This window comes from Neolamprologus multifasciatus, chromosome 19 (assembly GCF_963576455.1).
Source record: "Neolamprologus multifasciatus chromosome 19, fNeoMul1.2, whole genome shotgun sequence".
Taxonomy (NCBI): domain Eukaryota; kingdom Metazoa; phylum Chordata; class Actinopteri; order Cichliformes; family Cichlidae; genus Neolamprologus; species Neolamprologus multifasciatus.
The window spans coordinates 2,457,176-2,471,677 of NC_140457.1; the positions used below are offsets into that span (position 1 = coordinate 2,457,176).

Here is a 14,502-nt window from a genome sequence, read left to right on the forward strand (position 1 = left end):
AGACTGAATAGAAAATTACACATAACGAACTGAAACAACACTGAATACTAGCACCAGGACACATAAACAGTCCTTTAAAAGATTCCATTAGAAAGGAAAACTTGGCTTGGTGAATAAATTAACTGGGTGTTTCATCTTCACTCCATTAGCCTGCTGACGATGTATTTATATTTTTTTGATGTACTTGTATTCTCCCTGTGCTTTCCTTTAAGGTCTCTTTAAGCTTTAACAACAACAGCGGCAGCAACTTAACTAATGAGTTAAGTTGGGTCTGGGTATGAAAAGCAAAGACAACTGTCGTGAACATTTAGCAGACAGTCTTCTTCACAGATTCTCCACCCTTTCCAGAAACCCTACTGAGCGCATACTTTCACACCAAAGAATAATTAAAAAAAACAACACATGCTCATACATAACCTGCTGCAGTGTGGACCAGTCTCCAGGCAACTGACCACACACTGCACAGGCTGTGTGTGTGAAAGATATGCACAACACTACCTGCAACTGTTACCGAACTGCACTCATCCTTGTACTTGTAGACAGAAGACATGAGCAGCACAGTAGCATCACTGTGATTATGGTGGTTTGTGTCCCTCTATAGACATTTAGAAAGTACTGAGGAAGTAAAACACACGTGCATGTTTCTGATGAACAGATTATGAATCTAGGCAAGTATGCAAACACTGTAGATAATTATGTACTACTGTCATAATACTGTGACCCCCCCACACACACCGTTTGAAAATGCTCGATGGAATAGACGGAAACTGAAAGGAGCAAATTACAGACCATCGTGCGATCAGACTATTACAGCAACTACTTTACAGCTTTTCTCTGACAGCACATGATGATGTGAGAGCGAGAAGGACTGAGACAAAAGCCAGAGAGTTAACGTCCCACTGTGCAGTTTTCATGTTCAACCTTATCCACATATCACACAATCTAGTCCACCACCATCCATAATTAGTGAACATAAGTGAATTAGCTGAACAGGTTGTGAAGTTATAGCCTGCCTCGTTCTTTCTTCACTTTTTTAAACCTCTAGTTCTTCCTGAGCCGTTTTATGTTTGTAAAGCTTGATAAATAATTGTGAAGCACTTTGTAACTCTGCTATAATAAAGGTATTATCATTTATTAGTAACTTTGGTAACCTGCGGATGTCATGATGATGACGAAGAGTGTAAATGATTTATTTAATCTGGCAAATTTCTTCATGAGACAAAGTGATAAGGTGGTGCGACAGAGGATCATTTAAGCAAAGCTGTAATCTTCACCACTTTTAACAGAGATGCCGTTTTTCACTCGAGGCACCAAACGAGCATCGGCCACATGCTAGCACGCGTGGCATTTCACTGCAGATATAGAAACCAGGACATGATCAATTCATACTTCCTGAATGAAACGTCTCTCTCAAACTCAGCAGAGAGCTTTGTGATTTTCTATGTCAGTCAGGATCATTTAGGCTGAGATCAAACGTTTCACAGCGACTGAAATGTAGCAGCGGAAAAAAACAAACTGAATTTGTTTATTTTGTTAATGTGTAATTACATTACACCAGCAGCCACTACATGCAGTGCTCACAGAAACACCACCTTAACTTCTGCAGACCTTTCTGCCACTGTAGGGTCTCAAATATTATCTGTGAAAGTGTCAGATTTAAAACATAATTCATTGAACATGGAATGTGATGAATGCTTTCATGTAGCTCTTAAAATAAACACTAAATCTTTGCTTGGCCAATTCTTTGCTTCATTCGTGTAACATGTGTTCAGATTTAAAGGGTTTCTGTCAGACTACTTAACCAGTCTAATTATTTTCTCTCAACCTGCAAATACTTGCCAGCAACACAATCCAAATCCTACTTATTTTTTCTCTTTTTTTAACTTCTTCCAACATATAAAGAGTAACTTCATCTCTTTGTATTTAGCAGTCACAGACTCAAACAGACTTTAAGTAAATAAACAAGATAAAACTCATTTAAAAATAAGTTACATATCTAGTATTTTCTAACTGGACTCTGGACTTTTCAGATTAATATCTTTAAATTTCCACACTAACCTGAGATGATACGTAAGGGACTGTTACAAAGGACCATCGTGCCACATTTATAAGTATAAGGTAAGGACTTTTCCTCTGCTCCTTTACTGTCTAACAGAATTGTTTTTAAAAGCCATAACTGATCCTAGATCAGTGGATCTATTACACATTTATTCAATGAGGCTCTGCTGTGTAGAAAACATCTGTTTCGAGCCTATTAGGAGACACAAATCCCTTTGAGGTTTGTGTCAGTGAGGGCATCCGGTGTAAAAGTCTGCCAAATCAGACGTGCACAACTACCTGCTGTGGTGGCCCGTGAATAAGGGAAGAGCTTCTATAACTGGTCCTCTATTAGCTCTCATAAAAGTAGCCATGCTGGGTACAGCTCACTGAGACGTACAGCTTAAGGGTCTGAATCTGCCCCTGTTTGTTTACTGTGTCTCTCCCAGCCTTCCTGTCCACTCTCAAACTGTCCTGGCATTATAAAAATATTATAAAAATAAAAAATATTCTAAGAAAGTATCCAAGTCACTGTGTGTGACTCTAGCAGCTAATGGCATCAGCTTCTTGAAGTAGATGTTACATTTCTTGTTTGATATTGCAGCAAATGCAAAAAACCTAAACGAAGCAGCACGTTTACGTTTAAAACATCCATTAAAGAAGGAGAAAATAAAAACAGCATCGAAACAGTTGCCAATTATTCCCAATAAAAGTTTTCAACACAAATTCACGTTTAATAATTAATCTTAAAGCTTTCATAGATACATACATCTGAAGTATCCTGTAGAGTAAATCTGTTACACACCGAACGTGATGTGGAAAAAAACACGACACGAAATTCAGAAATTTCCAGATCCAAACTTGTTGTGTAACATATATATATATATATATATATATATATATATATATATATATATATATATATATATACACCGAACGGTCGGGTTTTTGCTAAAATTGATTAAAAAATAAACACAGAAATAAATAAAGGAGTAGACATGAAGCGATCATAAGCTGGTCTTGATGTTTCCAAACCAGAAAAGGAGGAAACAGATTCTGTCTGCATCCAGTTCTCAGGAGCAGCAGCAGCATTTTAAATCAGGGCCTCGAGGGTTTTAGATGTGTCCTTGATCCAACACAGCTGGTTTAAATGGCTAAACTACCTCCTCAACATGTCTGGAAGTTCTCCAGAGGCCTGCTAATGAACTAATCGTTTGAGTTGGGACCTTATCTGAAAATGGAGAGGAATCATTTAAGAGAGCCGACTGACCTGGAGCAGCATCTAACCGTGCGCCTCAGGTTAAATAGGACTATTTTACCATTTCCATCTCATTGTGTATTCAGTAACAGTGCGCGATTTGAGTTACGAGCACACCTGTTGCGAAATGCAGTGATCCAATTGGTCAGATCTCAGGGCTCGCAAAATCGCTAGCCCGACATCCCGGAGCTAGCGATATCTCCGGTCGGGTGACCAAAATCTACCTCAGCCCCGCCCATCGGTTATCATATAGCCCGACGGGCGTTTTGGATCCGAAAAATCTAAAAGATGAAGCCTGATTCGAAAATAAATGCAGCAAATTCCTCCAGTGAAATTACAAGGCTGGAAGTCAGTGGCGGTAAAATGACTTAAGATCAGGTCATTTTAGGTCAGTCTAAAAATATTTTAAACTCACAAAATATTTGCATGGATTTTATCGGTTGTATCTTGTAGTAACTAATCAACTACCCTGTGTGTTGTTTCCTCAGACTGCAGAGAGGTTCCTAATTATTCCTGATCATTCATGACCTGACACACACTGTTATAGCTGCTGTCAGGTTAGGTTACTTTTAATATTTAATGTCTTTTTGGTTCAAATAATGGTAGTTTGGTGACAACTGTAATTTTTGCACCAACTTATAGTTTAAACCAGTGCTAAAGGTTGCTGTTACAGTTCTCGTATTGCTACTTTGTTGCATTTTAGTACAAACTGAACTGTGAATGAAAGAAACATAGTTTATGTTGCAAAAGAAAGCCACCACTTGCCTGTGGGCCACACAGACGCTTGGAATTAAAATAATCCACTGAGACCAGTTCGTTTCACAATAATCTTCACAGGTAATTTTAGGTCTTAACGGATTCTGTGCAGACGGGGATCAGTATCACTTATTGCATCGTTTAAAGGGGAATGTTTCAGAGATTTTTTTGTGTTGAAAGCTGTCCTTTTCCTGGAAGTACAGACAGACTGAAACACACAAACAACACAAAGAAAAGAGCGAGACATCTACAGCTGCTTGTGGGCAATGCCAAGTAGGTCAACACGGGTAAAACACAGGCAACCTACAAGCGCACACAGACTGTAAGTGGAACCCGGCTGGTTCAAAACCATGTATTTCTCTGCTACTTGTTGCTAGTCACAGACGAAAAGCAGAATGTGGCAAAAACGCAGCATTCGCTGGTTTGTAGCTGTGCACCTTACAGGTGTTAACAGTTTTACATTAATGCCATGCTTTCATCAATTTTTAAAAAACTCGGCTGTGAAAATAATTGTCTGAACATGTGTGAGTCTGTCAGGCTGGTTCATGAGTTAAGGTAACTTTTCCTTTTTTAAGTGCAGGACTGTCTCTTCTTATCAGAACTCAAGATACGCTGAAAGACAAACTAAAATCCTGTCTTTAATCATTCATCCAATTTCAGTATATGGAGAATAGTAACAATCCAGTAAGGTTAAGTGCTCTTCAGATGCAACCTTACTCTGAGGCTGTTCTGCCCATTAAACCAAATTAAAGATTCGATGCTGAGTCCACAGGAACAGTTTTCTGTGCTGGAAGTTTCTATTTTACAGTAAAGTCCTTTGTGCAAAAACACTTAAAGTGCACTGGGTTGAAAGATGCTAAGTTCTGTAGCACTGCTGCTCTTACAGATATCTACACTAAATAATAGCAGAGGGGAATGTAACTCTGGCAGTGACTAAAAAGATCATTTCTAATCTGGCTATGAATGAAAATTACTTTTAGAATCTTCATTCATTTTGAATGGCAGCATAAAAACTGCTGCCTGTGGACATCAGTCTCTTAGAAAAGCATCTGAGATGTAACGTCAGATGCTTTGTTGCACCATCCCAGCAGGTCACATATGCATCGTTTTCCATTTATTATTTTTTGTTTATCACATACAAACGTATGTTGGCTGTTTTGAAATGATCAGCAACATTACAGAGAAACTTCTAAAATCATGTGCCGTCCTATCCTACGGATCAGCTCCAGCACTGAAGCACCATCATCAATCTAGTTTAAGCTCTCTAAGCTCTCCTCCATCTGAGCACGACTCAACAAGAAGCAACAGCCCCAAGCTTTCATTCAAATCACCATCTGAAATATGTAGATTCAACTGAATTTCTCAGTTATTTTCAGTTATTTTACCGGGTATCATGAAAAAGGAAAACTTCCTGCGTGTACAAAAGACATCAATTACGACTGCTTTGCCAAAACATGGATTTACAGTTTTTAAACCTCAAGCTTCAATGAAATAAACATAAGATTCTAATAAAAACTTAGTCTTAACATGCAAATCTGAGTATTGCTGGAGATAAAAGCACTAAACGAGTATATTTAATGTTAAAGGACTCATGCAGTTAACTGTATACTCAACATTTAATAAGTCACTGATGGCATCTTAAACCCAAAGCTAACGAATTTCCGCTCCAGCTCCATCCAACATGAAGCAACATAGAAGACTGACTTTAATTAACTGCACCAAACACAAATATCTTCAAATAACTCACGAAGAAAATCAACAAGACTGCAACTTCAATATGAAAAACAGGAGTTCAAAGCCAACATCGACCAACGCAAGACAACCAGAACAGCAAAAGCTGTGCATCTCTGGGTGTGTGGGAACAAATTCAGTTAAATGATTTTAGTCTTCTTCCATCTTCCTTGTGAAACAACCCATACTCCTACCTAAGCTGGTTAGGGATTCTCTTATCTCTTTGTAACTCTCTCCACCCCATCCTCCTGCTTCACTTTCAGTGCTTTGGGGGAGCTGGGAGAGCTGCTGAGGGAAGGGGAAACGGGTGTTATTCACAGGTGACACAAGGCATAGAAACACCACAAGAAGAGCAGTTCCTTTAGAGTGCAAACAGGACAAAGAAATATATCATGAGAGGACTTTTGTTAAAGGCTGGTGTCCTGAACTCAAAGTGTCAGGCCCAGAATTCAAATGACTAAAAGATAACTGTCATTTTGTAAAGAAGGAAACTGTGTTTTGGTCCTTGAGTATTTCATAATAAGAACAACTTTAAACAATGAAGTCTAAGGAGAATTTGTTAGTGACTAATGATCAGCGATGCAAAAGACCCCCCGAATTATAGGCACAGTGTGCAGGATACCAGCCAAGCATGCAAATTATAAAAAGCACCGTTCTGGGAAAACACTTTTTGCCCACTTTGAAAAGTAAAAATGACCTTCACCTTTTATAAATCATCTATATATAAAATAATAAGTAATAAGTAATTTAAAAAAACAAAAAAACAGCAGCATTTCTTTGGGTTTCAACTGATATTTTTTATCCTACTAAGATTTCTCCAAATGTAGAGTCTCACTTTCTGCTGGGGTTTTTAACACACACAGATTTTGCTGTGTGTTGGCTACATGCCATGTGTTAATGATACACTGACAGACCTGTAAACAGGAACCAACATGCAAAACTACTAAAATATAACAGTCCACCTGCAACACGAGGACGCACAGTTCCTGCTGAGTAAGCAGAGACTTTTATTGCTATTTGTTCATTTTGTGACGTTAGAACTAGTTACAAATTCAGCTAAACTAATAATAGTCAAGTGAAATACAAGTACAAGAGTTTAAAGCATTTAACAACACGCAAGAACAGAAATGGCGCCAACTACTTTCAACACTATAACAGCTAACAACTACACAGCTACGCATGTGTCTGCACTTTATTGTCAAAATCAGAAAAAACTACAAAATAAAAGCGGAGGTCGGAACTCACTGTAGGATTTTATTTTTCCTCCATCAAAGTCATTCTAGGAAGTTGTCCATAGATTCAAAATCAGACAGCAGTAAGTTATATTTAAAAAGCTAATTTGGTTGCATCCCGCAATATAACTCACTATTTCCATGACAACACTGTTTCCCACACATGGAAAAGTATTCAAGCTCAGTCTCAGTGGGCAGAAACGCCTCCCAAAACAAATTCACTGCCATGTATCCTTTAATTTAGCCAGATTAATAACCAGCTCTATCTTTATCACATTTAATTTCAGCCTAATTATAGCACTCGGCTCTTGTTATTATGAGATGTGAATATTGCAAACAAAATTAAAAAACAAGTAGTGCAGCTTTTACACGTGTACCACTGAACATAATTAGGTCAGAATAACAACTGGTTGCGTATCATTTTTAATCAGAGGATTAGCAGTTATGGTGTTACATCATATGAAAATAATGATCAAAAAGCAAACTAATAAGGCAGATGATGTGAAGCTGTATTCTTCACCTTATTTGATGCTCACGCAACACAAACTGCTGACTGAAGATTGTTCTGTTTGTTGTAATTGTGTAAAATACACAACAGACTCCAATAGGACTGGCTTATACTGGGATCAGTCTACATCTGTTAGAGTGGTCAGATTAGGCATTTGTAGAGCCGTGACCGAGTGATGCATCAGACCACAGATCAATCAAAGCCAGCAGAAGGGACGAATTTGCCCCAGAATATTTAGCACAATCAGTAAAATCTGGAGATTATATGACACAACCAGGGTATACTAAAGCCAATGAGAAAGTTCACAGGTTCACAGTCAGGTCCTGCTCTCCTCATTCATCATGTCTGGTTTTAAACCCCTAAGATAACAAAGGCTAAAACGCTCATTTTAAATGATGTCACAGTGGCAAGCTGCCGTCGTCTGAATGTGGCTTAACACGCTGTTGGCACCTAATACATTTACCTTAATGTTTTATGTCTAACATCTGTTTTATTTAGAATTATAACCGATTTACTCAAGGCATGCCATCTATATTTTCCAGACCACAAGAAGTGCTAAAGCCGCTGTTGGCTGCTGATGTGTTAATATACGTAAAAACCGATCAAATGCAGCCTTTTAAAAGCTTTGTATTCACAGTAACGTGTGTAGAATTTCCAATGTATAAAAGAAATCTGTTATCAGTTTGTGAATTCAGCCATGATTTCAAATAACAGCAATAAAACAGTTATCGCATATGTTAAAATAACTTTGATGAGTTACAAAGCAGACTTGTATAAATAAAAATAATGACTGCTGGATTTAACTTTAATTCCCGAGTTTCTGGCGTTGTGCACGCTGGCTCACTGCTTACTGCACAGGAATGAAGCTACTGTTATACTTGTTACTAACATCTTTGCCTTTTACACAATGAAAAGTCAGTTTTATTAAAAAAACTAAACGAAGAGACTTATAAATACAGACGGTGAAAAATGTCTCTTCAAGCTTGAAAATATTATTTACTAACAGCCTAGCACATAAATTAACTTTGTGCAGTAACAGACAACGTTGATATGCAGACGTTAACTGAAGCAGGCAAAAAAACCTCAGTGTGATGTGATACATGACCTGTTAACTCAACATCACTGGGTTCAGTTACTTTTCATACACTCAAAATGTTAACTGGTACTTTACCATGTTTGACGCATAACAAACAAATGTCTGATTAGAAACATACTATAAGAAAACTACATAAATTGATAAAAACCTATAGATTTGATTGGTGTTCGACTTTGCTGAAACTCCCTGTTAAACTGGGATGTTTGGCTAGCGAGGTACTTCAGTCTCACTGCGCCCCTCTAATCGTCATATTTCCCACACATATGAATCAATAAAGTCATTTCTATTGCATGAAAAAAAAAATCGCTTATTGCCTGAAGGCTGATGAGAAACCATAAAAGGTAGCAGAAGAGCAACACCTCATATATTTTTTAATTCTTAGGTAATTCAGCTTTCCTGGGCTTTTATTAAACTGTTCTATTATTAAAAGTTATGCAAACACCACGCAGTTTTACAGCAGAGCAGATGAGTTGTACACACTGCTGATGAGTTTATATAACCCTACATTCCTTTGTAGTTTATCCAGTAAACAGCATAAGATTTTTATTTTTAAAAAAGCAGCTTCTTTTGGCTGCTCCCTTATTCACACGTGGTCATTACAGCATATTTGATTTGGCATATTTTTACTCCAAATGCTGTTCCTACACAAAAATGTATGTTTCCCTTTGTCTAGAATTGGAGGTCTTAGATGTGTTAAGCCAAAGGGCATACAACCATACAAGTCAACATTTATATTTTCATCTTTATTCCTTTAAATACCAATAACCACATATTGTTTTGGATGCTTCAATTTGCATTAAGACACAGTTTTGCATCATTTAAAGACCAAACCAGAATGTGACTGAAGATGAGCTGAGAATAAAAATTTAATTTTGGTCCCACATTTTCTTTACCATCTTCATACTGGATAACATTAACATACCACAACTTTAGTGGGCTGTGACCTAAACTGAGATTTAAAGATTACTTGAGGTCTATTCTACTGGAGGAGCAACTCAACAAAACTAGAATAATGTTGGTTGCTAGACCATGCATATGTTTGTATTTATTGGGAGCCAAGGAACAGTTCTCTTTAATAATCATGTCTTTATTCCTCTATTACCTGCCTCATCCTATAACACTGCATACTTACTTTTATAGCCTTTATTCCAGACTTGGTGATCTGAGTCATCTTGGCCTTGGAGATGGGGGGCTTGTACTCATTCAATGAGTACAGCTGAAATATGAAAGGAAAAAGACAGAGAACAGCATGTTTAAATACTGAAGTGATCCTATAAGAACCGTAAACTGCCACCCAATAGCTTTCTAAATGAGTACCCCCCTTCATCAACTACAAACTTTTATTAATAATTTAAAGAACCTTGGCTTTCGCTATCATGGGGCTCAGAGAGACACCAAGTTCACAATAAAGCGACGTCGGGGGCTTGCCTCTGACTCAGGTATTTGCGTTAGTATCGTCATTAAAACAAACACTCGCAATTCGATTGCGGTGGACAGCGGATTGATTTTTTACTAGGATTAAATGCAGGTGTTATTTACAATGATCATCATGCTAAAGCAAAGACTTCGTGTTATGTAGACAAATGACGGCTGCGGTCTCCGCTTGGAGGCTTCAGATAGCTAAGGCTAAACTTAACAGTGTGGATATGCGCTGCTACTTCACATTGTTTAGGTTGCATACACCGGGAAGCTAACTGTAATTTGGAAAGTACTGATTCACAATCATTTGTTGTTTCTTTCCAAGGTGAATGAGCGATGCTCTGTCCATGTTCACATCAGATAGTTAGCTCAAGCGGTTTTGCTAATTTGGAGCTAGCTAGCGAACTAGCTAGTTAGCGCTACTAGCAGCCGTTGGGTAATATTTGTTCACAGAATTTAACCCTGATTAGGGCTGTACTAACAAATTCACTCTCTTCTTGCATGATGTGTGGCCAGTTTATACGAAGTACACACTCACTGACTTTACGTTACCGCTGCACTGCTGTGCAGAAACAGCGGCCTTGCCAAACACTACCCTCTTCTTTACTAAGATGCTAACGTTAGCCGACTAGCTACCGCGACTGTGAATTAGACAACATATCCTCAATATACTCAAATCTTTTAGCGAGAATCTCTTACAAACCTCATTGTTAAAGGCTTTGACCGCCTCCATAGTGTTGTATTTCGACTGGCAGACCACAGTAAATATTTACAAACGTCTCCTCGATAACCGGTTAGAGGCGTGCATGCCCGACGCTTGCTGAGATGGAGGAGACTGCCAATATGGCGCATAACCTCAGCGGGGAATGTGGAGAGAAACCGGCGACTCCTAGCGTCAACGAGTCGTATCAGACGGTGTATAATGAGAACTGATATGATATGTGGTAAGGGTGGCACTGACAGAAAGACAGGAGGCTGAACTGGAGGTGTTAAGATTTTCATTGTGACTGACCATAGTGGAGAAGATTCGGTTAGTGCATCAGGGGGACAGGTTTGGAGACAAAATTGGGGATGCATGGCTGATATGGTTTCCACCGATGATGCTTTGAAGAGGAGAGAAAGTGGTCAAGCTGGACAAAGGATGCCGAGGATGGAGCTGCCAGGCAGGAGGAGAAGAGGAAGACCACAGAGAAAATATATGGATGAAGCAGGACATGTTTAGTATGTCAGAATGCTGCAGATAGGGTGAGATGGAGGTAGATGATTAGCTGTGACACGACCCTTAAAAAGAGCACCTGAAGCAGTACATTATAAAACCTCTGGAACCCATGGGTATCAGTGGTGACACTCACTCCAGGAATCATACAAAGAGGCTGGGAAAGTTCACTTTTCTGACTTTATTTCCCTGTATACAAACGAACACTTTCATTCCAGAATTAAGAACAAACATCACACATCCCTTCACAATTATTTACATTTTTTTTTAACTTACACAACAGATGAAACATAAGGGGGAAATGCCTCTGTATTCTGGCAGGTCCTGTCATATATTAAAATCCTGTTCGGCCTGAGGAGTCCAAACCTACTGTGCAGTCACATAATGTCTGAATTTATTTATAACCATCCACTTATCTAACTTGTACCAGGTCTTTCAGACTTGTTTGTATGATTCCAGGAGAGTTTTCCTGAGAGTTATCCTTAATACTGCTAAATCCCCACTTTACTTCAATATACTGTATGCACAGATGTTATCAGTTATAAAGTCTGTCACATTTTAGACACGATTTTGTCTCATACTGTCAATGTTCATGGGCAGAAATGACAAAAATAATCAGTGTAGCTGAAATAATTTAAGTTTGTTTTGGTTTAGAAGATTGAAAAAAAATCTTCCACAATAAATGAGGCGATCGCTACATCTCAGCAGTAAATTACATTACAGTCACATGAATTTGACACTTTTGAGTATTAAAAAAAGAAGAAATTCTGATTTGAGACCAACATTTATTCTGTTAGTGCAGGCCCTAGTGTTCAGTCAGCAAAGTCTTCCTAATAAGCATGAATATAGTATTTCTAGGGCGACGACATACACGCATTATTGAAAAAGCTTCTGTAACACATGTGTAACAGGCACTGAAGGTGCATGGCACCAATAACTGACTGCGAATAGTTTAAAAACAACACAATTCACTACAGATAAATTCAAAGTGTTTCCATGCAGAGAACAACGGAGACATTATTTCCATGCACTCCACCGTTCCAAATATACAGTTTATGCATAGGTTCATCAAATTATAAAAACAAACAGCTGTAAAAATCGCTAAACCTACAAATTAAACAATAAAAATAATACTACGACACATTTCACATTTTAATGTGTGCTGCTTATCATACACCGTCTCCACGTGGAACTAAAAACAACAGTTCATTCATCCAGCTACTAGTTGAAAAGAACTTGAAACAGAGTTCTCAAGTGAATAACCAACAGCAGTGTGTGTGTGTGTGTGTGCGTGTGTGTAAGTGTAAGTGTGTGTGTTTGATGTATGTGACTGTGAGGTCCTCAGAGTCCGAACACCATAAAAAGCCATGAAGAGTCTTTATAAACTGGTCTCTACCACAGGAGCGGCTACAACCGACGCTTCAGCCTCTGCGGCCTCTGACGCCACCTGCTGGATGTGTGTGACACAGATCTCCTGCACCAAAGGTCCGTTGGCCTCCTTCCACTCTCTGAACTTGTCTGAGGTAAGCTCCGGGTCAGACAGGATCTGTTCTATCGCCTGCAAGTCCGCCTCTTTTGCCTGTGCAAAAAAGTGAAAAACTGAATATGCATAAATTATTTAACTGTATTTTTTTTGCTATTCGCAAACTAAAAGACTAAAAACTAAAAAGGGAGGTGAGAAATGTACCTTTAATGTGCTGTTGAGTGTCCTGATAAGGTGCAGCTTGTCATTGACAGCCTGGTTTTTGCAGCGTCTTACGAAGGAGGTCCTAAATTCCTTTTTCGTGGATGGTTTACGTTCTCCTATCGGCGACAGACTGGCCTCCTTCAGATGAATATACAGCTTCTCCATCTCATCGGAGCCGTTCTCATGATTGCCTGCAACAAGACAACACACTTCATCATCATCCTACATGCAGTGGATGCTAAATTAAGAATATTAACAGTCGTATATTCTGTTGATCACTGATGCTAATCAAAGTTCTGAGAAACAGGAAACGTGCTCTGCTTCTCAGAGCTGGAAGTGGGCCACGAGAAAAAACTGCATATATTAAATATTCACCTTTATTTTGCGTCCTTAAAACTTCCCTCTGATCTTCCCCCTCAGCTGAAGGCGTTTCCTCGTTAGATTCAGTGCCCGAGGAGTCCTGGGTGGCCACGTTCTCCAGCCTCGCTTCCTCTGCCGTCTCCTTTGGTGGAGGCTGATGCGAGTGGACCTGGGCTGAGCACACCACTGCTGTTTCCCCAGCAGAAGGAGCTGCCTGCGAGACGAGGTCCAACCAGGACTGTCTCTGCTTGGTGAGCGAAGAGGCGGAGCTCTGAGATGTCATCGTACTGACAGGTGAGGAGAGCGAACCGTTAGCTTCGCTGGGGACTGCAGAGGAGTAAGGGGGAGGGAGGGTACCCTGAAATACAAATACATTTAAGTTAAGAGGTTTTTCTATTAATTTATCCCATTTGGTTCCACTTGGTTTTATTTACTTGTAATAAAACATGTTGTGTCCCTTAAAGACACAGCTGCCTTTGCAAAAGTTGTGACCGTGTGTTTAATCTAAACAGAATGGAAATCTTGGCTGAACATTAACAATTAAACTGCAGTTATATGCTCATTTTGAATTCGACTGCATTCAGGCTGTTTATTACCGTGACCTCACTTAGTACAGAGTCATTCTAATGTTCTCAAAGTAGCATGGCATCTTCTTGCTGCAATAAGCAAGCATCCAGCGTTGATGGTAGCATATGTTTCTCCAGAACCTGATGCCTTCACGGATGTGCATCAAATTCAAAATGATCTTATATTAAATGAAAAGATAAATGTTGGCTCTTACGGATGGATGTGCGTCCAGCCAGAACCGTTACTGACCTGATGTGTGCTACCAGGCGGACCGGAGGCATTCGAGGAGTCCCGCAGCGTCTGTTCAGAGTACGGTGGAGGGGGTATCTCTGTGGTTTCCGCTTCTTCGTGATCGCTGGCTTCACTATAACACTCTGAACACGAAACATGGAGACACACAAGAAACTAAAACTTCAAACATGTAACCAACAAATGTAACCCAGGAAAAACCCCACAGTGGGTAGTTGTTGGTGAACTGTGGGGCTGTAAACCCACACTTACCCCAAGTGGGCGTGCCCACCTAGATCCTGCTGCAGTTGTGCCCTTTGGGGACCTTACATGGGTTTTCTGTGGGTAAGCCCAGTTTTGCTCTTTTTGGGCCCCCGAGAGGGAACTTTATGAGCAACCAACAGTTG

At 39.4% G+C, this 14,502-nt stretch overlaps 2 protein-coding genes across 11 annotated transcripts in view; both read right to left on the reverse strand.

The window, feature by feature from the left end:
- Positions 1 to 10,964, reverse strand: part of scaf8 (SR-related CTD-associated factor 8) — a 52,654-nt gene extending 41,690 nt beyond the window's left edge. For 2 of the 6 annotated variants that reach the window (XM_085144190.1, XM_085144191.1), the window contains exons 1-2: positions 10,741 to 10,960; positions 9,751 to 9,834 (exon numbers count right to left, since the gene is read on the reverse strand). In XM_085144190.1, coding sequence (XP_085000316.1) covers positions 9,751 to 9,834; positions 10,741 to 10,770 — 114 coding nt within the window. In that variant the 5' untranslated portion in view covers positions 10,771 to 10,960. Of the gene's footprint in view, positions 1 to 5,976; positions 6,071 to 9,750; positions 9,835 to 10,740 lie in introns of those variants that run through there. The other 4 variants (XM_085144193.1, XM_085144189.1, XM_085144192.1 and 1 more) reach the window with 4 other exon arrangements.
- Positions 10,965 to 11,419: 455 nt separating this feature from the next.
- Positions 11,420 to 14,502, reverse strand: part of LOC146495678 (connector enhancer of kinase suppressor of ras 3-like) — a 48,621-nt gene continuing 45,538 nt past the window's right edge. For all 5 annotated transcript variants that reach the window (XM_085144197.1, XM_085144200.1, XM_085144199.1 and 2 more), the window contains 4 exons: positions 14,117 to 14,241; positions 13,316 to 13,658; positions 12,941 to 13,131; positions 11,420 to 12,832 (listed from right to left, as the gene is read on the reverse strand). In XM_085144197.1, coding sequence (XP_085000323.1) covers positions 12,632 to 12,832; positions 12,941 to 13,131; positions 13,316 to 13,658; positions 14,117 to 14,241 — 860 coding nt within the window. In that variant the 3' untranslated portion in view covers positions 11,420 to 12,631. The remainder of the gene's footprint in view (positions 12,833 to 12,940; positions 13,132 to 13,315; positions 13,659 to 14,116; positions 14,242 to 14,502) is intronic.